This window comes from Juglans microcarpa x Juglans regia, chromosome 1D, assembly GCF_004785595.1.
Source record: "Juglans microcarpa x Juglans regia isolate MS1-56 chromosome 1D, Jm3101_v1.0, whole genome shotgun sequence".
NCBI lineage: Eukaryota > Viridiplantae > Streptophyta > Magnoliopsida > Fagales > Juglandaceae > Juglans > Juglans microcarpa x Juglans regia.
Window position 1 is genome coordinate 34,576,100 of NC_054594.1, and position 27,066 is coordinate 34,603,165.

At 35.4% G+C, this 27,066-nt stretch overlaps 2 protein-coding genes across 5 annotated transcripts; both read left to right on the plus strand.

Moving 5' to 3' along the window:
* Positions 1-858: 858 nt before the first annotated feature.
* LOC121254944 (cyclin-T1-5-like) lies at positions 859-10,155 on the plus strand. 4 transcript variants are annotated; one of them, XR_005938754.1, is made up of 8 exons: positions 859-1,013; positions 1,899-2,463; positions 2,552-2,633; positions 3,244-3,378; positions 4,012-4,187; positions 8,513-8,837; positions 8,910-9,020; positions 9,128-9,227. XR_005938754.1 is itself a non-coding variant. In XM_041155194.1 (7 exons), exons 2-7 carry the CDS (start codon positions 1,907-1,909, stop codon positions 9,648-9,650), a joined length of 1,128 nt encoding a protein of 375 aa, XP_041011128.1. In that variant the 5' UTR covers positions 859-1,013; positions 1,899-1,906; the 3' UTR covers positions 9,651-10,155. The 4 variants fall into 4 exon arrangements, 2 of the variants coding, with proteins under 2 accessions (XP_041011128.1, XP_041011136.1); XR_005938752.1 differs by lacking the exon at positions 8,910-9,020; XM_041155194.1 differs by lacking the exons at positions 8,513-8,837; positions 8,910-9,020 and adding an exon at positions 9,619-10,155 and having other exon boundaries at positions 9,128-9,273.
* A 2,242-nt stretch (positions 10,156-12,397) lies between these two features.
* Positions 12,398-26,804, plus strand: LOC121254926 (long chain acyl-CoA synthetase 6, peroxisomal-like). The gene is made up of 23 exons (XM_041155168.1): positions 12,398-12,852; positions 16,199-16,259; positions 16,569-16,646; positions 17,286-17,357; positions 17,453-17,534; positions 17,678-17,783; positions 17,910-17,986; positions 19,499-19,543; positions 19,631-19,717; positions 20,372-20,461; positions 20,580-20,659; positions 20,761-20,854; positions 21,506-21,594; positions 21,685-21,773; positions 22,522-22,651; positions 22,766-22,884; positions 23,929-24,052; positions 24,142-24,228; positions 25,195-25,298; positions 25,391-25,476; positions 26,122-26,208; positions 26,308-26,394; positions 26,481-26,804. The coding sequence occupies exons 1-23, from the start codon at positions 12,738-12,740 to the stop codon at positions 26,574-26,576; spliced, it is 2,085 nt and encodes a 694-aa protein (XP_041011102.1). The 5' UTR covers positions 12,398-12,737; the 3' UTR covers positions 26,577-26,804.
* Positions 26,805-27,066: the final 262 nt, after the last annotated feature.

Here is a 27,066-nt window from a genome sequence, read left to right on the forward strand (position 1 = left end):
TAGCCGATTTTTAAATTATAAAAGAAATCTAACTCCTTCAATAAATAATAAATGAGATTTAATTTAGTTATTGAGTCTAATTAAAACTCTTAATTAACCTCAATAACTTATCCAATACGATCAATTAAATATAATTTAAACTCAATAAAAATTATTAATATTCTAATATTAGAATTATTGAGTCGGGTTGTAATAAAATACAAACTCTATGAGAGGTTTGGATAGTCAATTAAGATGAAAATTAAATAAAATATTATTAAAATATTACTTTTTAAGATTATTATTATTTTGAGATTTGAAAAAATTAAATTATTTATTATATTTTATATAAAAATTTTAAAAAATTAATAAATAAAATGAGATGACAGTTAAAAATATTATTAAAAGATTTTTGAAAACCAAACCTCCACTGCATCGGTCTTCAAAACCGATACGGGACATCACAGCAGCAAAAGAAAAGGTGGATTGAGTAGGTCGTTGGTGGTACAGAGTCTCACCGAATACCCCGATAAAGTAAACCATTGCCCTTTTATTATCCCTATAATTTTAGAAAATATATATTTATTATTTTTATATCACAGATATTTTAATTTTTTGATAATAAATATGTGATATATATATATGAGGAGTAGAATAATTTAATTATTTTAAAAATAAAAAATAAAAGTAAAAATAAATAATAAAAAAAAATTTAATATGTAATATGTATCTAATAATTTTATTCCAATTTCCCAATATATTTACCGGTCTCTTTAAAATGTATATATATATTTATATTTATATTTACGGGTCCAACTCATATAATTTACGGGTCCAACTCATATATATATACATATCTACATCCCCTCGGTGCCTGTATCCTCTCGTTTAGCTTCGCCTTCCTTTTCTCTCTTCTGACTCCTTTATTACGCTTTCCTCCACCAAACCATAGTCTCATCGCAATTTCGATCTTAGTCTCTTCCCTAACATAATCTAAATTCACGCAGTTTCAGATCTATTTCCTCTCTTGTCAGGTAAATATTGTTCTTATCTTTGTCTTCGTTTTTGAAACCTTTTTTCTTGGCTGCTGTTCTTCGTTTCCAGGGGTTTGATCTTTTTTCCTTTGAGATTTTCGATGTTCATTTAGAGTTGTTTCATTTTAATATTTTTTTAATTTTGATGACCGCCCGCTCTAATATTTATGGAATTGACGTCGTTTATGGTTTGTTTTTGTTACTATTATTATGATTGTTATTGATATGTATTTTTTTTCATAGGTATTATTTATATATATATGTTAGGGTAGATTATTGTTGGTGAGAACACTGAGAAGGCAATTCTAGTGATCAAAGTGCAGGCTTGGGTTGAGTATCTGCGTTTTTGTGGGTGGGATCATGTATCTGTGTTTAGTCCTTAAGGGTGGGCTTTGCCTTGGTGTGGTTTCACGCCGTAAAAAAAAAAAAAAAAAACAAAACTATGTTGGTAAGAAAGCCCTTGAGTTATCAGGGCCTAGGACCGATCCAAAAAAGAAAAAAGAAATACAAGAAAACCCTTGATTGTTCAGGGTCTAGTTACCCAGATTTTCTACATCTCACTGCTTTGCTTCATACATTCTTAATATGAAATGAAAATTTTCTTCTTCCAAATATTTAATGAAGAGCCGTATAATCAGAAATTTTTAAAAAATGTCAATACGGTACCCAATTAAGCTTTATAAATTTCTAAAGCTAAGAAACGTTGGCTGTACTTTCTATAATAAGAAGAGTACAATAATAAGAACGTAAATTTAACAAAAAGCAAACATGTTAATGATTGCTTGGCAGTCATTGGACTCTGGTCTGTAACTGTTAAACTGTTAAAGCAAATCATATTTGCATATAAATTTTCTGAAAATATCTATCTTCTCTATTATATATCAGGAACAGAAATGTCTTTTCCATGGAATTTCCATTCGCAAGGAGGCACCACTAATGATGACTACCGGTCCTCCTTCAGCAGGAACAATTTCAGCAACAACAACAGGAATAGAAGGAACAATTATAGTAATAGGAATTATAGGAATATCAATGACTTCCCAGGGACACTTTGGCAGCATAATGACAGTTTTTATCATGTTAAGCCGGAAAATTTCACTCATGCTAATCGTAATGGCATGGGAGTGCCATCTTTGAAAAGGAGAAAGTTTTCAGCTTCTACTTGGGGAGGTAGTGGGAGACACTATGTGTTGCCTGGGACATATGACTTGGCCCCTTCGACCTGCAATTATGTAGTCCGTCCTACAAGACACAATGCAGAGGCCTCTATGTCCACTAACTTTAAACGTGACCGCTCACAATTGGAAGACGATGAACCAGCCTTCATGTCAAGGGATGAGATTGAGAGACACTCCCCGTCAAGAAAAGATGGTATCGATGCTCTTCGTGAAGCTCATTTGCGGTACTCATACTGCACCTTCCTTCAGAATCTTGGATTGCAACTCGAGTTGTAAGCTCTTCTTTTCAAACTGGACTATTATTATTTCTTTTGCAAGGTTGTTTGATATAACTGACATTCTGTGGCATGCATCTTGCAGGCCCCAAACCACTATTGGCACTGCCATGGTTCTGTGCCACCGATTTTTTGTTCGACAATCACATGCTTCCCATGATAGATTTGTGAGTTTACTGTTATGAGTAAAATTTGCAGTACATCTGTACAAGTTTTCGTAGAATAGATGACCAAGAACTCAGTAAGATATTGGAAGGAAAACTTGTTCTACTTTTGTGACCTATATAAAATTGTGCATGCACTGTCAGAAAATAATGATTTCCCAGAACCTGTACTATTTAGAGCATTCATCTCAAGGGAGACTTGAATAATATTCTAGTTTATAATGAAGGATGTTGATGTCTTCTGAAAGGATGAGATGCTCTTGTTGTATTTATTTTTGTTCATGGGTTGATCTATGTTCTTGTTCCAACATTTTTTAATATTCTTCACTCTTTCAAGTACTATATTTTTATAAATTTGGCTTCAGTTGACAATGGCTCCTATGATCCTGATCTGAGTTCTTGGTTTATCCTTATGAGATTGAACATTTGATCTCACACTACTCATCTTGAGATGAGGGAGGGGGAGGGGGAGGGGGGGGGGGGGGGGGGATGTGGTTTTGTCCAAACGCTGTTGGCTGCTTCATTTTCTGCTACACTGTGACATTTTCTTTGAAATGATTTTTGTCAATCTTGTGGCAAATTACTTACTGATTCTGATCTGTCTCTTTTGCAGTTGATTGCTACTGCCACCCTTTTTCTCGCTGCAAAGTCTGAGGAGACTCCACGCCCTTTAAACAATGTGCTGAGAGCATCTTGTGAAATTTCCCGTAGGCAGGATGTTTCTTTCTTGTCCCATTTGCTTCCTACTGTAAGTAGCCTCATTAAGGAAAACAAATCATTGGCATTTATGTTTTAATTTTTTAATTTTTTTATTGGCACTGGGTGTCCAGGAATTGTGTCCTGACTAATCCCGGGGTGCACATGCCCTCGGCAAGGAGTTTCCGGCAATTGCACCTTAGGTAATTCAAGGGGAAAATCCTCCAATCCGATGGCCCCTAGAGATTGTTTGCACCCAAGGAGATTTGAACCTTAAACCTGGGGGGAACATACCCCCAAGCTCAAGGCCTTTACCACTTGGGTTACATTTATGTTTTAATTTGAACTGAGAAAGAATATGTTTTTAATTTGAAGGACTGATTTGTCTCGGCTTTACCTTAAGAATATGTCACATCAAAAGCAGTTTCTGATTGCTCAGAAATTCTAAAATTGTTTGAGGAACCACACCATTGATGTTTGACGCTCCTTGTTTTAAATTAAATGGTATTTCCTGTTGTGCATTTAAATTCAAAGTTAAGGCATTTTGTGTACAGAAGTAAGGCTTCTGCTAGTGCATGTTTAATGTGTCCATTAATATGCTTCTAAAATGTATTTTTGGTTATAAAAAATAATTTGAAGCTGCAACTTTTACCTATGCTGACATGATATATATTGTATTAAACAGGGCTGGTTTGAGCTTTATCGGGAACGAGTGATTGAGGCTGAGCATAGGATACTGTCTACTCTAAATTTTGAGCTTAATGTGCAGCATCCATATGCTCCTCTTACGTCTGTTCTTGACAAATTAGGTCTTTCACAAACTGTTTTGGTCAATTTGGCATTGAACTTGGTCAGTGAAGGGTAAGTTTATTGCTTTCAATAGTTTTTCTTCTTTTTTAATCGAATGTTATATTTCCTACTAGTGCAATATATTTGCATTGGCTGTCTAGTTAGCTCATGTTGAATTTCACCTGAAGATGTGCACCTTGAACCTGCTGATCTTAGTTAATGCATTGACTCTGACCTTGTTTCTTTCATTTGTGGTTTGGGCCTGTCCATTGTCATAAATTTGTATCCTTTCGATGTAGTTTAGTTGAACACATAGTGTAGGAAACAGGATTTGGGCAGTGGGTCTTAGAAGAAGGTCAACCAGAGAGCAGATTGGGTTCTGGAGGAGGTTCTGGCCAATGGGATGGCTACACTGGTTTTTTCCCTTTTCTTTGGGCAATTCAAAATTGACTTTTGCTTGTCTCAATAATTTTCTTCTTTGAGAAACTACTCTGTAGTTATTCTCGTATGGGATATTGATTCTTTTGGCATGCATATAATTGCAGGGTCTACACAAGATTGATTAGCGTGCTCGCATGTATGATTTTCTTACCTGGCGGATTGATATGCTGTTCTTGGAAAGTTTTGTTTTACATCTGAAGTTGAACGGCTGATGTGGTGTTGATGACTTTTTCACCAATTAACCTCATGATTTTGGTCATTGGCTACTAAAGATGGCCACAGGAAACCCCTAGCGGTTGGCTCAAGTGGTAAAAGCCTTGGGCTTGGGGGTTGCTCCCCCCAAGTCTAAGGTTCAAATCCCTTGGGTGCAAACAATCTCTAGGGGCCATCGGACTGGGGGATTTTTCCTTTGAATTACCTGAGGTGCACTTGCGGGAAACGCCTTGCCGAGGGCCTGTGCACCCCCGGGATCAGTCGGGACGTTGTTCCTAGACACCCAGTGCTAATGAAAGAAAAAAAAAGAAAAAGGATGGCCACAGGACCTGCAAAACCATTTTTTCTTTACTATTTTGATTGCTTTTTTTTTTTTTTCCTCCCATCTTTCTTTGAATCTGTTTGGAATTCCCCGTAGACTTTTACCTATAAAAAAAAAAGAGAAAAAAAAAAAAGAATGCCCTCTAGACTTCATACACAAACATACACTTTTAAGGCATGGCAACTTGCACTTGCTGTCCATACTGACCTTCTTGGGTAGGAATTTCTCTCTTTGTTGCCTTTGAGTTTTCTTACCACCTGGTGAGAGTTCAGTTAGCTAGGGGCATATTTGGGCTTACCCAAACATGTTGCCAAGTTGTTTTTGTCTGCCATGAAACTTTGAACCATTGGCTTAATTTTGCTCCCTTTTTTGGATGTTTTGATAAACTCAAGTATGTGTTCTTTTTCACACTCTCTCGTACTTAGTACTTCAAATGAACTTCTCTAATAATAAGGAACTTGAATTTGATTTAAGTTTTAACCAAGCATTATGTGAGTGAAAACCTTCCTCCAACTGTTGCTTCTTAATGTAGAAGTGTCACATCTGATGTATTCTATAAGTAGTTTTTTGTGGTTTGGGACAGACTTGATTTCCTATTATTTTTCTCTTGCCCGTTGAAAAGAATGGCTGACTAAAAATTTCTCTAGTACCACTCACTTGGGATGGATTGTTACTGAAAGGATCAGCCTTTGCAATGGGCTAGAAAGGACAGTCTTACCCCCTGCCATTTATGTTATATTATTTTCATGGTTTGTAGCTTAGAGGCTAGTGGTTGGCTGGTGAGCAACACCAGCGCCATTAAATTAAATGGTCTTTTCTAATAGTTGTGATCTATTGATGCTTAACAGGTGCAGACTGGTCTTTTTTTGTTGGGTAGGTCAATTAGAAAGTAAAAATGTGTTTATACTTTTTTCTCAATTTGGTGGGTGTTGTCAAGGCCATTATCTTCTACATGGACTAAAATGACGAAGTTATATAGTTCTGATGTGTTGAGATTCTCGGGGAAATGTGATGACTTAGCCAAAGCCTATAGATTGGAGGTTAGAGTTATGTGTTTACTCTGCCAACATATCTTATGAACAGAATTATCTTCTGGCATTCATAGTACACATTTATATATGACTTTTGGTTTGGAAAAACCTAATAATGAACACTATGCCATTTCAATATTACTTTTAAAGGAGGAGGAAAATTGGAGGAGTTGGCTGGATGTCTCTTCCCGCATCTTGAGAAGGGAAGAGAGATTCTTATTAAGGTTACGCAGTTCAGATGAGATAGGATGAGATGATATGTTTTGTTTTGTTGAATAAAATATTGTTATAATATAATTTTTGTTTTGGGATTTGAAAAAGTTAAATTGTTTATTATATTTTGTGTGTGAGTTTGGAAAAGTTGTAAAGATTATATGAGATGAGATGAGATGAGATAGTTTGGTTGTGTAACCAAACCAACCCTAATGTAATATAAACTGTTTAGTATCTAAATAGTCTCCTTGTTTTTTTTCCTTGTCTTAGAAGCATAAGTATCACTAGATTACCATGCATAAGTGGCACTCTTATATATGTCTCGTTTACTTAGACTCTTGCCTATTCTTATTCTCAATAAAATTTGTTTACTTATAAAAAAGAAGCATAAACATGAAGTGGGAGTCATTTCTTCTTCTTTTATTCACTCATTGATTCATTATAAACTATGATGTAAACATCGATGGCTGTTACTATTGCTTGCCAAAATTTTCGCAAACTCTTCGCTTATAGCTTAACGCTTTATCATATGATGCATCAAATTTTGATGTTGATGTTCACACTGCTCATTTTTATTCCCACACCAAATAAACCTTACATAAGTGCCTCCATCTATCCATATCTCCACTTCTCATTGTATTTTTGCAGCTGATTACACATTTATTAATTTCAATAATTTGATGTTTATACTACACCCCCCCCCCCCCCCCCCCCCCCCCCCCCCCCCCCCCCCCAAAAAAAAAAAAAAAAAAAAAGGTGTCTGCACGACCAATTTCCTCTCCAACTCCCAAAATGGCATAACCTCATGATTCGGATGCCCTAATATTAAATATCGATGAAAAGTATGTAAGGTACGAAGAATAAAATCAATCCGTTCATGCTAATGAACTATTCCTTTCTAATTACTTGTGAAATCTTATAACCATTTTAATCAGCATTGTCATCAATACCATCATATTTTCATTTTTGTCAATGTTACTTTGCCATTTCTACTCTTAAGGTGTATATATATAGACAAACTCTTTCTTACTTATCAAAAATATATATACGTGTGTGTGTGTGTTTTATAAATAACCTGATAAGCTTTTAAAGTTGTTGATATTGGAAAGTAATGAAGAATTGTTTCAAGGTATATTGACTGATGCCTTTGATGTTTTGGACTCTAAAATATCAAAGCCTGTCCTTTCACCAATAGGCGCACCCTATCAGATCATTCTTTTCTTCTTCCTCAAAGTTTGCATATCTATGGATTTACAATTTTAAGGAGTGGAATGGGATGATATTTGCTCATCTTTATTTTTTTCAAAGTGAAAAGCAGCATTTGTATGCCTTCTTCAATATCTCCATGGGCCGTTGTTCGGCAAGGAGGAGGGCTGTGCCATCTCCCCAAAGACCATCTAAGTTGTTTAGAGAGTGTCGTAGTTTCAAAATGTTGATCAATTTCCCCCTCTTAAAAAGGTCTTCCTTGTGGGAATGAAACGGGAAAAAAGGAAAGAATTGAAGCCATATTCTCAGTCTGTCCCTGGTCACTTGAAAGTTGCCAAGGTGTCTTTTTCCCTGACTTATTTCTTTTGTGCAAATTCTTCTAAACTTTTCATTGTGCATACACATGCATTATCTCTTGGGACTATCCCAACGAGGGGTAGTTTTTCAATTGATATTGCTGAGGTTTCAAGGAAAAAAAATTACAAAAAAATGGTTTATATGAAACCTTGCCACTCTCAAGTTGGTATCTAATATTTTAGAAGACTCTCCCCCCCCCCCCCCCCCCCCCCCCCCCCCCCCCCCCCCCCCCCCCCCCCCCCCCCCCCCCACATATTCTCTTGTCAGTAATATCTGTACTTGCCTTTTTTTTTCTCTAATTAACTCTCCTCCCTTGTTACAAAACCCCTTGTCCATCTGCAAAAGCAACTCTTATTGAGAATCATTCTGTTGCATGTTGCAGAACATGCTTTTCTGCTTTTTCGAAAAGCTTATCAATGGGCAATGCTATGCATCTATTACTTTTAAAGACTACTTCAATGAAAGAAAAAAAAATTGTTTATTAAAAATAAAAAAAGATACATGGCGATCGTGCCTAATGTTTATTTTTTTTCTTGGTGTGCCTGATGTTTCATTCAATATGATACTAATGATGCTTCTATCGTGATCTATGCCTGTGATACTGTTTACAATAGAGAATTTTGGGTGGTATTCTATAGTGGGGCTTATATGCGTGCTAGATTAGCACGAAAGCATGCGTGTCAACCAGCCTGTCCAGAAGCCGGGATATGTGCATTTGCTTTAAGAGGTTTGATGGCAACGAACAGTTACTTCCTATTTGCTTTCTCATTTGAATTTTGTATATCTCTGGAGTTAAAAGGTCAATCAGCGAATTTTTCCTGGGAGTTTGGTGTATTCACTAGATGAGTATAACTTGTTTGCTATAGTTTTGGTACTCTATCAGCAATCCTGCAGAGATTCTTGGATACTATTCTACCTGAGTTGCTGCTTTTTTAGTTGGTAAGGAAAAATAACTTGACTTGCTCATTTGAGTTGAAATGAATGGCTGATTAATTTTCTTATTTCTTTTAGCTTCTGCTATGGATAACTGTTGTACCTTTGTAGCTGACATGATTTGGCAATGTGGAAATGTGTGTTTCATTGTACGAGGAAATGAATGTTGTTTTTGTGTTGCCCCAGATGGTTGGTTGGACTATTCATGTATCACACTCCCTGCTTTTATTAATGGTGAACGTGCTGCTGCTTTAATATTATCACCTTCTAAAGTTGTTGAATACTTTGTTTTGCAGACTTCGAAGCTCACTGTGGCTTCAATTCAAATCTCATCATATTGCTGCTGGAGCTGTCTTCCTTGCTGCTAAGTTTCTGAATTTAGATCTTACTTCTTATCAAAATATCTGGCAGGAGTTCCAAACGACACCAGAAATTATTCAAGGTATTACCATTGTGGTGATTTTCTTCCTGAACTTATGCTCAATGTATTCTGTTATGCATGGTTAGGTGACCCTTTGCAATCTTTGAAACTGAAACTGAAATTATCATCATTGTATTTCAAGAACTTGACTTCTTGAGTGTGTGCCACACTCTACAAGACTACAATTCTCTGATGGATGCCAAAGTTCATTGTCATCATTAATATATGACAGCATAAAAACCTAATATGGATAAAATCTTCTAGAAGCATCAGTCTTTATGTTCTAAAATTGAATAATAATTCTGTGCTTAAGCCCTTGGCAAGAATGGTGCTGGATGCTAATTAATGCTTGATTACTTGATGCAGATGTATCGCAGCAATTGATGGAGCTTTTCTGAGAAGGCTAGCTGAATACTGAGTTGGGACATAGAATTGGGTCAGTTCTATCGCGATGGTACTCTCCAGGTTTTGTGGGTAAATATTCTTGTAAGTTGGGATATATGAGTTATGAAATGATGAAACAATCATCTGCATAGTTTAGGTTTTAGTGCAAGAAGATTGATAGGAAATAGATCACCAGTATGCAAATTAGAGGAGATGAACCACGTGTTTGAGGGGACTGATTGTGCCACTACAAGATAAAATATCGTTCAAATGAGTTGAGAAATAGAAGGTGGTCCCTTTTTTCTCGGCATTCCTGAAAAGGATAGTCCAAAAAGAATAAACGACAAGATTGTTTCACGGATCTGCAAGGACCTTGTTTTCGCTGCTTTTGAGTGTTTCCATCTCTTCCTGTGGATTGTGGCATGCCCAGATTACAAGCCGCTTGCGATAACTTGTCTTGCACTTTCAGGTATGTTGTTGTTGAATATATAATATAAAGAAGGGTTGATTTATTGGTGATGCCAAAAGAGTCCTTACTGCAGTGCATAAAGCGGGGTTGATTTGGTTTGTTATATATTTGCTGTTTTATATGGAGGGAAGGTTGGCTGAAGTACCTTGAAAGCAGACCTTGTCTTGATGAGTATTTTTACAAGCTGCAAATTGAGTTATGCTCATTACTCAGAACTTCAGCGGCAAATACCAAATTCACAAGAAAAGAAAGAAATATTACAACCATAAAGAGATTCCACAAAAATAAATTTACTAACAAATTGATATGATTTTATAAGATACGTTAGTTCTAATAATAAACAATATAATGTAACACATCAAATCACGTCAGTTTATAAATTTATTTTTATAGAATTTGTTTTTGGCTAGTATTTCTCAGAAAAAATGGGTGAAGGATCTGCGAAAAATACATTTCGAGAGTTGATCACTATTGTCTTTAGTAAGTTTGTTTACTTGTATTGCTTTTTTCTCTTTTTTTCCTTGAGAAAAATGATATAGAAACACAGCGGGAAGAAGAATCCTCATTCGAGCTTCGAAGAAGAAGAAAATGCAGCGGAAAGAAGAATCATTCGAAGAAAAAGAAAACGCAGTAACATCACTCGGAATATACACCTCTCTCTCTCTCTCTCTCTCCCCAATCTCTGGTTTTGATTTGGTAACCTGCAAATTCCGATCTCCTTTTTAGCAGCGACCAATCTTCGCTACGTCAAGCAACTTGACATTCCGATCTTAGCCATGGGCAATCTCATCGTATTGATGAATTTGATCTTCTGTTTTCTTCTTTAAAACAACTTTTTATTTGGAAATTTCCATTTACGTTTAAAGGAATTTCTGTGTTTGTTTCTCATTTTCAATCAAAAAGTTTGAGATTACCTTCGAGGTATAACCAATTAATGAAACACACTGTTTCTTCCCATTTCATTTCTTTCTCGCACACTCAAGAAATGCAAAACATCATCGTCGTCTTTTACCACCGTGGCTGGCGTGCACGGGGCCACATGGACTCAGAGGACACTACCCTAGACTCGGAGGAAAAGACAGCAAAAAGGCCACATGGACTGAGTTGCAAACAAGTTGGTGATAAAACGTAAGTGTATATCCTTCATTTTATGATTTATGTCCCAACATGAACTAAAACTTTTCACAAAGAAAGAAAAGATAGGTTGCCAAATTTTATTGGCACCCAACGAGGCAGACCGTATGGTGCCGATCAGCAATAGGATAAAGAAAATGTTATTTTGATAGGCTTCCTTTGTTTTGTTTTTTTACAATGGGATGATATGAATTAAAATAAAAATTAAAAGTTGAATAAAATATTGTTAGAATATATTTTTTTAATATTAATCTTGTTTTGAGATTTGAAAATATTAAATTTTTATTTTATTTTATGTAAGAATTTAAAAAAATTATAATGATAAAATTAAATGAAATGAAAGAAAAAATTTTATAAAAGTGAATGAGACCTGAAATGCGACCAAATGGATATCACTCCTAGGCGTTGTTTTTATATGATCCGGGTAATTGGCATTTGCCTATTCATCAATAAAATCTTATTTATTGGTAAAAAATTCTGACCGAATGGATGACCCATGAGAGTTTTATTTATTTATTTGTTTCGTATTTTGCATGAATAAAAGATTATTAGTATAATTTATTTGTCAAAAAAAAAAAAAAAACAAGTTTTCAAAAAGCGAGTTAAAACTGAAAAATAACTGGAATTCGGTCACATTTTCAGATTTCCTGTCAATATTTTCAGTCTCCGAGTCTCCATAGGCTAATAGTGCAAACTCGAAGAAACCACTTTGACTGGCAACAATAAGAATAGAATAGGGTATTAAGTGATGGTCCCAATCAATTCAAGAACCAGTATTCGATACGTATAAAGAAGGGGAGGATAAAGGATATTATCTTGGACGGTATGTTATGCAATCTTGTTAATTAAAATTAATATATGGTGAAGAAGAAGACAAGTTCCTACGTAATTAGTTTCAGCCTTGTTCGAACATCGTTAAGATCTATAAAATGAAACAAAAATCTCGCAACCTGTTCCTAGTTCTGTAATTAAAATTTGGATAATGGTAGACTTATCATCTTCCTACCATTCTTTTATTATTTTATAGTATATTTAAACTTTTTATTTTCTTATTATCATTTTTAAGTATTTTTTTTTATATCTGATTAAAAAAGATTTAAAAAATAAAAAAAATTAAAGAAGTAGTAAGAGGATAACAAAAAAGTAATAAACCTATCCTAAAATGAAAAACGAATACTAGAACCCTGGAGAAAAAAAAGTAGCAATGGCTGCCGGTTTTGCGCCGGCTGCCAAAAAAAGCGAATCTCAGGACCGAGTTACAGACTCCAATTCTGACAAAACGAGCAGCATAATCAATGATTCAATATCCTTCTTTTTTTATATACAAATAAATCATCATCACCGTCACATCCTCGTTATCCGCCTTGAGAAGCGTACCTGGCCCATTCCTCTCAACCATTTTGTTCCTGGCCCGAGAACCAAATAGAAAGTGCATCACTTTGACCCAGCAAGGGAGACTTTCGTCCTTCGCTTAGAGGACAAACGAAACATAACTGCCATGGATTCCACCTCAGCTCAGCGTCGTCTCAAAGCCATTCACGGCCACCTTGTTGCTGACGGCAAGTCTCACCCCCAGCTCCGTCCCAATCCCACCGCTGCAGAGTTCGTTATGGGTACTCTCTCTCTATGAGTTCTACTAACTACGGACCCTCACATGAACAGTGTAAATGGTCTCGTGCGCCAAGCAATTTTCCTCTCTCTATTCGTGTTTGAAATATTTGTTTAGATTAGGTGGTAGCTTTTACTTTGTAATTAAAAAAAAAAAAAAAAAAAGGAGCTACGGAATTTTTGGTGGTGGTGGCGGGGAAGGCGCAATAATAGATTACAAAAGTAGGTACTTTTGTAATGAGATTACAAAAATAGGTGGTAGCTTTTGGTACTTTTATTGGTAAATGGTACTTTATCGATGCTTATAATGAAATGAGAATTTTTAGTACTCTACCGAAATACGTAATTTCCATTTTAGTCAGAATCTTTGTCCTTGTTTGGTATGTAGGCTTTTTAAACAATGATTGACATCTTGTTTGAGCTTCCAACATTCTCAATTATTGATTCCACGAGTAGTTTTTATCGGACTGGCCGCTAGTTCCTTTTTCTGTTGTGGAATCTGGAAAGGAAAGAGTCCAAATCGGGACACCCAAATGTCTGTTTGTAGGTGAGCATTGATCGAAATGGTAGATAACGATAGGCAAACCTTGCTTTGTTCCAATTCTTTGATTTAGGAACCCAGATGACCTTAAGAGGCACTTTCAGAGGGATTTCTGTCATAATCCTAGCACTAGTTTCTAAAAGATGTTTGGGTTAAGTGGGAAACAATTTTGAGAATTTTTCAGAAGTTTCTTATTCCCAAACATTGAAATATTGTTAGGTAAAAAAGAAAAAAAACAAATTACCACGTATATCATAAACACTCGAGCAAAATTCTGAAACCGATGAAACATCGGCGAAGGGTAATTGTTAGTGTGAGAATGCGAGATATTTGCAAAAGGTTTAACTGCAGTTGACAAAGGGTATGAGTCTCATGTTTTGGCTACATGCTTTTCGGAGCCCCAGACATGTTTCCGGATTGGGTAGGGCCATCAGATGTAAAGCTCTGTCAAAATGAAAACTTCTGACGAAGTGTCTGTATGTCTCATAGTTTCAGAAATAAAAAATAAAAACGAAAAGGGTTTTGGTCTCTCGTTCTCCCATTTCCCAATCATGAGTAGTTAAAGTATTTTTCAAGGATAAAGAATATTGTAAGGGAAAGATGCAATCCATATAGTCCATATGATTTGATAAACTCTACTAAAGAACTTGTAGTTCAGGATATATTTTAGCAAATAGATTGTTGAACTAGAGATGGAGATCTTGAGTGGGAGAAGAAATGAGGACTCTTTCTTCTCTAGTTCTTAATCCTTGATTAGATATAGCATTCTGAATTAAGATGGGTTTAAATTGTAAGGTTTATGGTCTAGAAGGTTAGTTTCTGTAACAGGCATCGTATAGCGCTTTGCGGGCCGAGTCAAGAAATGGATGATGGACTAATCAGCAACATAATTTAAACATTTCCTAGAATATTAAGTTTATAAAGGTAAGTTTAGGGTCATCATTCTCATTTATGAATCATTCATTCTTAGTAGTCACCACCTGGGCTACAAAAGATGCTTTTTGATCACTGGCAATAAGCTCATCCTTCATCATAAATGATCCACTTGCCTGATTGTCTTATCTTCCCTTCCTTTTCACATACTAGCAGCTTGTTCTCTTCCAAAGAGGCTGGTTGTGGGTGAGGAGAAGATAGGTGGGTTTCCCTATAGCTTTTTCATGGTAATAAAAAGTAAAAAGAAATAGAAAACCTCGTAATCTTGGTCTGGTTACTGGTAGGAGTCTCACACTCTCACCTTACTAATGAAAATGGTTTGTAACCTGCAAGAATTCTTGTTTAATCAAAGTTCATTTATTGGGAGACTTAGGGGATGCTTGGGGAATGAGGTGAGATGAGATTTTTGTAAATAGTAGTAAGATGGTTTGTGAATAGTGGTGAGATAGTTTGAGTTAAGTATTTATTGTGTTTTGGGAAAGGAGATAAAAAAAAGTTGAATAAAAAATATTAATCATTACAACTTTCCCAAACTTCCAAACAAAATATAAAAAACAATTCAACTTTTTCAAATACTAAAACAAAAATAATATTAAAAAATTATATTCTAATAATATTTTAACTTTATAATATTTTTATTCAACTTTTTCTTTCTCATATTCCAAAACCCTATCAAACATATTAACTCAAATCATTTTATTACTATTCACAAATTATTTCACTACTATTTACAGATTATCTTATCTCATCTCACTATCCAAATCATGGCTTATTAATTCTAGAATTGGATGCTGGAGACTAAGGTCTCGTTTGGATAATGAGATGGGATGATCTATGAATAGTAATAAAATAGTTTGAGTTAAGATGTTTATGGGGTTTGGGGAAATGAGAGGGAAAAAGTTGAATAAAAATATTATAAAGAAAATATTGTTGAAATATAATTTTTTAATATTATTTTTATTTTGGAATTTGAAAATGTTGAATTGTTTTTTGTGTTTTGTTTAGAAGTTTGAGAAAATTGTAATGATTAGATGAAAATGTTGAAAAAGAATGGAGGTGGACCATCTCTTACTATACTGTGAGGTAACACTGGTGTTGTGGGATGAGATCTTTCAAAGGGTTGATGTTGCTTGGGTTATGCCTATGAGGGTGGTGGATCTGTTGGGTTGTTGGAGGAAGATGCAAGGCTGTAACCAAGTGGCAGCGGTGTGGAAAATGATTCCGTTGTGCATCATGTGGTGTATTTGGACAGAAAGGAATGCGCGCTGCTTTGAAGATAAGGAAAGCACATTGGCTGAGTTGAAGAATTTTTTGTTCCACACTTTATTGTCTTGGCTTTCCGCTATTGTATTGCAGGGGGGCAATGTTCATGATTTATTGTCTTTACTTTATCGCATGTAGAATGTATTTAGGTGTTCTTCTGTATACTTTCTGTGTATATGGGTTATGCCTATTTCATTCACATATATAATTTATCTCTTACTTATAAAAAAAAAAATATTGAGATGAGATGAGATGGGATGAGATGAGAGTATCTTGCTATTCAAACCAGGCCTAATTCAATGAGATAAAAAATCTCTGTTAAATGTAAAGTCAACGAGAACAGAATTTACATGACCCTAAACATCTGTGACCGTAAAATTACTAATATACCTCAATTTATCTAATTAAAAGGTTGTTGGAGTAACCATGCGATCAAAAGTATACCCCAATTTTGTTCCTTCTGGTCTGTTGCTAATTGTTTAGTTGTGGACATATATATATGGCAATCCAGTTTAGACTGATTTCCCAATTCAATTATTTGTGATCATGTCTTTGTTGTATACGTGTATGATTTCATTACTGATATAGCCAATGCTGGCATTAATCCTGAACAGAGCAGGGTTACAGTGTTGTGCTCCCCGAGAAATTGCAGTCAGGGAAGTGGAATGTATATAGGTAGGGATTTTCCACTCTCTTGTATTTGCCCTATATAGAAATGATATTTGTAGTCCTGGAGTGTGCAGTCACTGCGTACTCTATTTGAAAAAAGGGATAAAACTAGGACCTCCATGAAAAAAATATTTCTTTAATGGTGGCCCTCACTTTTTTCAAAGGGAGTATGCAGGAACTGCACACTGCAGGATTGTATATAACATTACCCTTACCCTATATTGCTCCATAATCAAAGTTCATTAGTTGCACTAGATTGCCATTTGCCCCATACTGCCCCATAATCATTTGCCGTTTCTTTGTTTGCTGTGACAGATCTGTACGTTCTCCTTTGAAGCTTGTGAGTAGATTCCATGATCATCCTGAAATTGTCACACTTCATGATAATTTTGTGTGAGCATCCCCAATGAGTTCTTGCTAAATTACTGTTTAGGCTGCTTCTATTTCCTGAAAATGTTTCCATTATTCAAAACCTTTTCCCCTATCATATATGTTGGCAGAAGTGTTATTTTTCTAGAATTAATAAAGTTGATTGAAATAGATTAGACCTAAGTTGTGTTTGGATGTGGAGGTGATCTCAGATGATCCAAGTTGATCTGTGAATAATAGTATTTTGTAGGTCCCATTGAGATGTGTTTGAATGTAAATAGTTTGAGATATGTATTTGAATGTATGAAGTAGGTTGAGATGGGTTTAACTTTTTTATGGGAAGTTGAAAAAGTAGTGGGTCCCATCAATGATTGATTTGAGATGAGTTGAGTTGATTTCAACAACCAAACACACCTTAATGAATTGATTGATGCTATTTACCAAGAAATTTCTTCCTAAAGTATCTAATAAACATGTTTGTTACCTAAAAGTCTCGGTTCTTATAGAAAAATATTTCCTTGAACAAAAACTGGTTCTTATTTTTTCTTTTCTGAGTGTTGGTGAAACAAGCACAGGCTCAGCCTTAGTTCTTCTACTTTCAACTAGCACTGTCTTATTTTCATTTTATGTATTAACTGAAAGGTTTCCTTTTTGTAAACATAGGCACTCAGTTGACACTTTCCGAGATTACAAATATCTGGGAACACGGATTCGGGTTGACAGCACGTTTGGAGAGTATGTATATTTTCTTTTCTTGGGTATGTAAGCTAAGCGCTAAACTTTTCATGTATTGTTTCCTCATTCATTTGCATTACTTTTCACCCGTCAAGGTACAAATGGATGACATATGGAGAAGCAGGTACTGCTCGGTCCGCTATAGGTTCTGGCCTAATTTATCATGGGATACCAAAGGTGAATGTCTGAAAAATTGATTTTATAATTGAAGATGATTTTTTTATTCAATTGAAGTTTATATTTTAATTTGGTTCATTGTTGATAGTCGATGTCCTTGATATTTTCTTGCAGTCTGTAACTACTGTTGCTTTATTTTACAGGGGTCTTGCATTGGGTTGTACTTCATCAACAGACCTGAATGGCTTATTGTTGATCATGCTTGCTCTGCATATTCTTTCATATCGGTTCCTTTATATGACACTCTTGGTTTGTTACACGCCGTTTCATATATTTTCATTAAGATCTTGCCTAGTTTTGCAGCTGCAGACGTTATGGTAGATTATTGTCACTGATAAAAAAAAAAATTATTGTAGATTATTGTGTACTTTTCAGGTCCCGATGCAGTCAAGTACATTGTAAATCATGCTGCTCTACAAGTTATATTTTGTGTGCCTCAAATCTTAAATACTGTGAGTTTAATCTAGATTCTGCTCAGCTGTGGCTAACAAAAGCGGTTTCACTTGATATTGGCTGTCGGACATCAGTTCAGACTTTGTATGTTATTAGACTAAGGTCTCGTTCGGTTACACAGATGAGATAAGATAAGAAATCTATGAATAGTAGTAAGATAATTTGTAAATAGTAGTGAAATGGTTTGAGTTAAGATTTTTATGAGGTTTTGGCAAATAAGAAAGAAAAAGTTGAATAAAAAAAATTATAAAGTTAAAAGAGGGTTAGAATATAATTTTTTAATATAATTTTTGTTTCGGAATTTGAAAAAGTTGAATTATTTTTTGTGTTTGTTTGGAAGTTTGAGAAAGTTGTAATGATTAGGTAATAATTAGCTGAAAAAGTTGAAAATTTGAAATTGAAAAGTGTTTGAATGGTGTTTGGATGTTGAGATGAGATGAGATGGTTTGAAAGGTTTGTGTAATCAAACTAGGCCTAAAAATGTAAAATATGAAATGAAAACCTTAATAAAAACAATGACAACTTTGCATATTGTGGATAGGATTGGCGATTGGCTTGTGGATTCTTGACCAAAATGTAATGCAGGGTGGAGGGTATACATATCGATTGATTAGATTCTATCATATGTTATTTTGCTTACTCTGGAGCAAAGGAACATAAGTCTATGTAAATTGAGATCTGAGAAGAGTAATGGATAGGAGGAGAAATTTTCCCCTTTCTGAACATTATTCATAAGAAATTCAGAGGCGATACATATATTATTGGTTCTTGAACAAAGGAAAACTCTGCTCAATCCAACTCAATAAATTATTCGATTTCAATTACAATCGATTTATTTCCATCTCCTTTATGGCCTACTGCCGTTCAGCATATTCAACTTGAATGTAATCCCTTATTTATGTATTTTTGACTTTTTTGCCTGACTTCACTAATTCTATCGCCTAGTTGAGGGTGCCCTTATCCCTCTTACTACGAGCTGCCTGAGTTTTTACTTTTAGCCCATATAAAATATCAACATGCGCCACATTATCACATCGAGTTTGTCTCACAAATGGAATTCCTGTCTAAACTATCTCAACATGGGCTGGTCAAAGTTTACTTAAATTCTGCCACACCTGTTTAAGGATTGAGATGCAATCTTCAATTGGTTCATGAGCCAAGTATATGTTGACCATATGCTGTACAGTCTTACAGCACTTGCCCCAATCTAGGGCGATCATGACAAATTTAGCCAATCAACCCTTATAGATATGTGTGTGTGTGTGCTTTTTCTTCTGTAAAGATGATAAGAGATAATAACAAGCTACATGCAGGAGCCGTCTTCTTAACATGTTCCATTTTGTGTTATAACTACTCATATCGGGTGCCAAACAAAAATCATTTCATGTAGTTTGCTTTGTTTGTAGACAATTTCTTTGTTTTTTGGGTCTACCTATCTCTTAGCTTTATGTGGTTTATGATTCTCATCTTGCTTCTGCATTATTTCTTATTTTGTCACTTGGATTTTGCAGTTGTTGAGCTTTTTGTTAGATATTCCAACAGTTCGCCTAATTGTGGTATGCATGTACACCTTGTGCCCCTGATTCCGATCCTTTTCTTGCTAGTAATTTCATCTGATTTCATCTGCTTACTCAACTACATAGGTCGTTGGAGGGATAGATGATCAAATTCCGAAGCTTCCATCATCAACAGGAGTAGAGGTTGTGACATATTCAAAACTTCTTAGTCAGGTAATCATGTACTCTTCCCTTCAACAAAATCTTAAAGGTTTTGGACCTAACTCCTCATTGGACTCTTAGCTATTTGAGTACTTGCAAACGTGTGTTATTTTGCCTGCTCCTTTTTCTTTTTGCTACCTTCATCTTTCTGTTGGAGGTTTATTTATAATCTGTCAATATAGTCATAGGTCACAGTAGTGAACTCATGGGATCAGGCATATCTGGTTTATAAGATACTAGATCTTTGAATTGATCTTAGCTTATTCTTGAGATCACGCCATTTGTTTCTGAGATTTGCTATTTTCTCTGTTAATTTATGTGCACACTAATGCATGTACACATAAAAAGATTCATAGGCATGCACAAAATATATACGGTCATGCGGCCATATTTTCATGGCTACATTTTGGAGAGCCAATATGCTCAACATCTTTGCTATCCAAACATTTAGCAGAATTTACATCTACTGTTTGGTAGCTGAGGCTTTATCTTCTCGTAAATGTAGTAAACAAGTTGCTTTTCTCTGCCATATTGTGACATGGTCATTAAAATGCTTATTGAGGTCCTGTTGCTTAAATACATGAAATATTTTACAAGATAACGTGACTTTCTTTGATTGGTAGATAAATATATTTGTTTCTAATTATGTGAATGCTTTCTTTTTAGGGCCGCAGTAATCTTCAGCCTTTTTACTCTCCAAAACCTGATGATGTTGCTACCATTTGCTACACAAGTGGTACAACTGGGACACCAAAGGTATAACTTGGTGTAGCATTTTCAGCTTTCTGGCCTATTGAGTGATTGTAGACATGATTTGTTAATGGAGTGCTGTCTAACCACCCGGTTCTTTCTCCCTTGTATGAATTCTTGACAGGGAGCTGTTTTGACGCATGGAAACTTGATTGCAAATGTTGCCGGGACCTCCCTTTGTGCCAAATTCTTCCCATCAGATGTGTGAGTACTGGTGGTTTTGTCTAATGATATGCTACATATTCTATTATGAGAATTTTAATGACCTACTTAGTGTTTGCTGAAACTACCTTCTATAATTCCAGTTACATATCATATCTTCCTTTGGCACACATATATGAACGAGTAAACATGGTCTCGATGACATATCATGGAGTTGCTGTTGGATTCTATCAGGGGGTACGAATTCATCCTTTCTTTTTCTGAGATATACATAAATACATATGCTTCATAAATACGTATGCACATACATGAATATGCATACCTATGTAAATAGGTATGCACAAAAGGTATGTACGTACCTATATATGAAGGTACGTACCTATATATGAAGGTATATTAAATGCAGCAGCAGGTGTTTTTTCTTCTCAAGATGGTTTGAATCTTCGAGTCCCTGTTCTTGATAAAGGAGTCGAAATATACATTGCAATGTAATATGCTTTGCTCTATATTTAATATGCTATTCATGATTATAGGTTCTGAGCAAATATGTATACCTTTGTTTTAAGAGTAGTGCATTATGATTTTGTGAACTGTTGTCTACTTGCAGCGGTTCTAAGTGTCAATTTTGTTTGTTATTTTTTGTTATAGTCATCAACTTTTAATCGGGCGAAATTATGCAATTTTGGCTACTGTACCAAGAACGAAAATTTTATTGTTTAAACATAAATCATCATCCAAATTGAACTTAGGAGCCAATCCATTCAAGTAAAATGCAGGCTGACCTTTTGATTATATTCGTTCTAGATATGAAACTGATTTTCCTAAATTTTCTAAGGCTAGCCTTAACCTTTTCTCCCCACTCCTTTTATTTGTAACTGCTGTATGCAGGATAATATGAAATTAATGGATGATATGGCTGCTCTAAGACCAACTATCTTCTGCAGTGTCCCTAGGCTGTATAACAGAGTATATGCTGGGTAAAATCGATGCCTGTTTTTTTGGAAATTTGTTTTTTACAATCTGTAACACACTTTCTCACTCATTTAGTTGGATGCTTTGATGTGCAGCATTACAAATGCTGTAAAGACATCCAGTGGGCTACGACAGAGGCTATTTAATGCTGCATACAATGCTAAGAAGCAAGCAATATTGAGTGGTAAAGTATATTATCAATTAGACCTATGTATCTTTGTAGCATAATTCATTGCTGTTTCAGACTTTCTAGTTTTTTTTTTTTTTCGTTTGACAAATTGAATTCCTTTGTCAACTTTACTTATCCAAAAAAAAAAAAAAAAAAAAAAACCTTTGTCAACTTTTTTTTAGCTTGCATTGAACTAGATCTGCAATGTTTTGGCATTCCCCAATCTCATATAGCTTCTTTATCCTACAATTTTCTCTGAAACAAGTTTTTTTTTTATAAGTAAAAAATTATATATATCAAAAGGAGAAACCAAAATGTATACAAGAAAATACCTTGCCCAAAATGACCCAAAAAGTCCCTAATGACCCAAAAAGCCCGTGGAAAAACAACCCAAAATACACTAGACCGATCCCAACCCCTTGTTTCCCATAGAAGTAAAACTCTACCTGAACACCCAACCCCAAGTTTTAGCTGCCACCATGTAGACACACATAATAGAATCTCTGTTAAGGTCATCCGCTAGAACATTGATTTTCACTCAAGAAACAAACATCATAGTAATATCTAATGACATAAGAGTTTTTCAAATCTATTAAAACATTCTCTACAATAAACAAACTTTAAAGTTGCATTGTTCTTTCATGAGTGCCTTGGTGTCAGCCACAGAGGATGAACCTGGTCATTTGTTTCTTTGCCATTTTTTCACCCAGAAAATTTTTACCCTTTTGGTGTCTATTGATGGTGATATATGTGGTTATTTCAGGAAAGAACCCTTCTCCCATGTGGGACAAGTTGGTATTCAATAAGATAAGGGAAAAGCTGGGAGGACGAGTTCGTTTTATGGTATCAGGTGCCTCACCCTTGTCTCCTGATATCATGGAATTTTTAAAGATGTAAGTTTTTTAATGGTGTATTGAATACCAAGTGCATTGTGTTTTTTACAATCCCCCCACTGGTGCAAAAAATAAAAATGAAAATGAGGCTCAATATTATGTTATACTTTGCAGCTGCTTTGGTGGTCAAGTAACTGAAGGATATGGCATGACTGAAACTTCTTGTGTCATAAGCGCCATCGAGGAGGGTGACAGTCTATCTGGCCATGTTGGCGCCCCTAATCCGGCCTGTGGTGAGTTATTGATGTGAGTTTTACATAATTTGAAATTTCTTATCCTTTAGTATATCTGCAAGAAATTCTATCAGCATAGGATGTACCTACCTTTTTTGCATCATAAATAGCCAGTCATTTGATAAGCCGGCACAAAAGTGGATGCATAAACATGCGGAATTGAGGGCTTCATGAGAATATGCTCTTTGTTAAAGATAGCACGTCTATATTTACTCACAGAAGGTTTTGGCTTGAGACTTGTGAAACATTAAGCTTTCTATTATTGCTGGTTGGGTTTGGTCTTGGGTTTTTCTCATATAAGGTTCAATTGTTCAAGCCAGGGTGACTTTTTTAATTGCATTTGATCATACCAGCTGGTGGTGATCAGAGTTTTTTTTTTGATAATCAAGTGGTGATCAGAGTTATGTAGACAAGAGAGGTTAATTATTTAAAACCAGTTCAATTACTGGTTCTGACATATATACATCTGTTTTTGGTCTCTCTGTGTGTGTGTGCATGTGGGGTCTGTGGTTGTTTTTTAGGGCATATTAGCCGTCTCTCTCTCTCTCTATCTATCTATCTATATATATATATATATATGTTTCTTGGCATATCTTCCTATCCTTATTTGCCACTAGTCATTTCAATGTCAGCATATTCAAATGATCTGTGTAGCACACTAGGCAAGTAAGGCATTAGAATTCATCACAGCAGGTTAGAGATCTTCTGAGGATGTCATGTTAGAACTGACAGGATGTATATGCAAAAGATTGAACAATTCTAATTTTTAAGTTGTAAAAACGTAAAGCTAACTAAAAACCTTGCAAGGATGTGAACAGTGATTACATGTAATATATACCTAGTGGATATTGAAGGTTTTACTGCTTTGTTAATCTTCTTTATTAAAATTTAAGATAACCCCCCACCCGAACCATTCTTAAGACTACCAAGCCCTCTCAAAAAATTGGGGCCTCTTGACCCGGGATTTCCTTTTTGCCTTTTGTCATGTCTTGCTTTTACTTTGGGCTAAGAATCTAAGATCTTATGTCATCTTGCCTGTTTCAGAACTAAAGCTTGTGGATGTCCCAGAAATGAACTACACATCTGACGATAAGCCACATCCCCGTGGTGAAATCTGCGTTAGGGGTCCTATTGTTTTCCAATGTTATTACAAAGATGAAGTGCAGACGTATGAAACTTATGTTTTTACTGGTTCTTTTGGGAATTATTACATCCATCAAATACCAATGCGTCTAATGGTTTATTCAAATTGCATAGGAAAGAAGTGATTGATGAAGATGGATGGCTTCATACTGGAGACATAGGGCTGTGGTTAACTGGTGGTCGTTTAAAAATTATTGATAGGTAAGATCATACCATCCTCAATATTTGGCCTTACTCAAGTTAGGATTAGGGAAACTATGCCATGTTTTTCATCTTCCTAATTGTGATGGATTTAGTATATTTTTTATTGTGTGATATGCTTGATATACATTGTTGGCCTCTTCCTAAGAACATATATTTTTTGCAGTTGATGAAACTTCCCTTCAAGTATATATGTTTTTTGTTCTCTAGATGCAGAGCTCGCATTCCCTTCAAGTTTTTCTTTTTCTTTTTGTATATATTTTTTTTTTGGGGGGGGGCTATTGTGTTGTACTCTTAACATGTGTTGCAGTCCCACTCCTTAGAAGAAGCTTTTGAAAGGATGGTTCACCACCAGCATATACATTAAGCTTGCAAGGGGACTTCTGGTAGATTGAGTTCATTAGCTTCAAATAAATTGGTTGGAAAAAAAAAAAAAAAAAAAAAGAATAAGAAATTGGTCTCTTCATTCCTTTAGCATTCAGCAAGTGCATGCCCACTAAGAGTTTGTGATGACTTGATATTGTCAAATCTGAGTTAAATATTTCTGTTCCATAAGTATAGTTCTTTTTCATTATATGAGTGGCTGGTAGAGTTTTTCTATACAGCTATTTAGTTGGCATGTAATGCCAAAACATCATTTATAAATCTCGTATCTATAGTTTTGTATTGGCTGTTCACCTCAACGGAGGGAGTTTTTCTCATTGAATAACAAGGCACATGCCCTAGTTTCAGTTGTTTATGCTATTTCTTCAAAACGTGCACTGGCTTTGCTGAAGCAATTGAAGTGCCTGCAGCCTGTGTGCACAAGGTTTTTACTAGACTAGATGGTTGTGTTAATTTATTAAAATACAATTTCACTGAGCTCATATATGAAGTAAGATCCATATTTTTTAACTGTGACGTCAACATAGTAATGCTGATCTTTAAAAGATGTAAATGCTTACTGTATTTTGCCAATTGGTTTAGGAAGAAAAACATTTTCAAGTTGGCACAAGGAGAGTACATTGCTCCAGAGAAAATTGAGAATGTATATGCAAAGTGCAAATTCATTTCCCAGTGCTTTGTATATGGTAAGAAAGTGGTACTTTGCATCTGGCTTCTCTCTCTGTCTCTCTCTCTCTCTCATTTGAGCCACTAACTGCGTATTTGTTGCTCTTGGTAGGTGATAGCCTGAATTCTTCTTTGGTAGCTGTTGTCTGTGTGGACCAAGATGTTTTGAAAGCATGGGCTGCTTCTGAAGGCATTAAGGTTTTCAATTGGTCTTTTTAATCTGGAAAAAGAGGAGATGATAACTACTACCCACTTATAAGAGAAGGGAGATAACCTTCATACTTGTGAACTTGATGAATTTGACTTGTTTTCATGTTGCATTTTGAAACTTGCAATTGCTTTATAATGTTATGGTCAATAAGGTAAATCTTCGTGCTAAGAAAAATGGTGAAAAATTTAATTCTCTCTTATCCTGCATATCTGCATGAAAGGTGCCATGTAGGCTAACATGGTTTGTAAGTGAGAAATCCAATGCATGGCATTGTATGCTTGCTTGGTTCTACTTCTTATAGATCCAATGAGACAGAAAACATCTGATTGGTTGTTCTCTGGTTAGAAAATTTTGTTCTGTGATCTATATAGGCAAAGAGTCCTTGAGAATGAATCAAGGCTGAAAATTTTTTCATTAACGAGATCCAGTCTCTTCTTATAGTAGAAGGATTGAGTAATTTTTCTGTTTAAATATCTATAGTTCATAAAACAGCATGTGCCTTCATTTTTCCATCTTAAAAGTAATTGTGGGGCTGACTGTTGAGTTGGAAAAAATAGTTTAGAAAAGATTGGAAAAAAGATAAAATGCAAATGCATCTCTTATTTGTGTTTCTCTGGCTATGTGTAATGCAGTATCAAGATCTTGGAGAACTTTGCAATGATCCAAGAACAAGGGCTTCCATCTTGGCTGACATGGATGCTGTTGGGAGAGAAGCTCAGGCAAGTTATCTCAGTATTATGCTACTTTGGCCGTCTGATTTCACCTTCGTTAGATTTCTGCCTAAAATTTTCTCAATGACTTTACAAATTTATTTGCAGCTGATAGGTTTTGAATTTGTAAAAGCTGTGACTTTGGTGCTTGAACCGTTCACCGAGGAGAACGGCCTGCTTACTCCGACGTTTAAGGCAAGTGATCAGTTTGAAGTACCTGAGAACAATTGCATGTTTTGATCAAACATGACTGTTTTGACTATTTTGTTGTATTTCACCAGATCAAGAGACCTCAAGCAAAGAAATACTTTGGAAAAGCAATATCTAACATGTACGCGGAGCTCTCTACATCGGACCCCTCCCAGAAACCATTGTGAAGTTGAACTTGTAAGAAGCAGAGAACTAAGAACAAGCCAAAGCAGTTATGATGCACACACATCCTCGACACGGCAAAATTATTCCTAGTGGTGACTGCTGGCATCGTTGGAGCTGTCGTCATCATCTGCAAAGCATCCTGCATCATAATTTTCTCTCAAAATAAAATGATTTAACTAGACATCTACAACCTTTACTGTTATCTAAATGAACTAATTTATTTCTGCACTTATCTGATTGTTTTCTTGGCAAGTAAATAATTTCTTTTCTTTTATTATTGCCAATGGGAATGAAGAGACGTAAAAGGTTCAGAGGAACTCAATGCAATCTGACAAAGATCACCATGCACTTGTAGCATAAAAAGAAAGTGGAGGCTCGGTGGACGGGACGGTCCATGACCCACATCCGCTGTTAAAAAACAATTCTTCTTGGTACAAGCAATCTTGTGTACCGATTGTGCACCAATTGTTGACGTTGCTAATTATATTAAAA

Bases quoted from the DNA above. Each gene is read 5' to 3' on its own strand.
- LOC121254944 (XM_041155194.1), top strand. From the start codon at position 1,907: ATGTCTTTTCCATGGAATTTCCATTCGCAAGGAGGCACCACTAATGAT. The intron at 2,464-2,551 runs GTAAGCTCTTCT...TGCATCTTGCAG, and splicing joins CTTGGATTGCAACTCGAGTT to GCCCCAAACCACTATTGGCA. The intron at 2,634-3,243 runs GTGAGTTTACTG...TCTCTTTTGCAG, and splicing joins ATGCTTCCCATGATAGATTT to TTGATTGCTACTGCCACCCT.
- LOC121254926 (XM_041155168.1), top strand. From the start codon at position 12,738: ATGGATTCCACCTCAGCTCAGCGTCGTCTCAAAGCCATTCACGGCCAC. The intron at 19,544-19,630 runs GTATGCATGTAC...TCAACTACATAG, and splicing joins CAACAGTTCGCCTAATTGTG to GTCGTTGGAGGGATAGATGA. The intron at 20,855-21,505 runs GTACGAATTCAT...TGCTGTATGCAG, and splicing joins CTGTTGGATTCTATCAGGGG to GATAATATGAAATTAATGGA.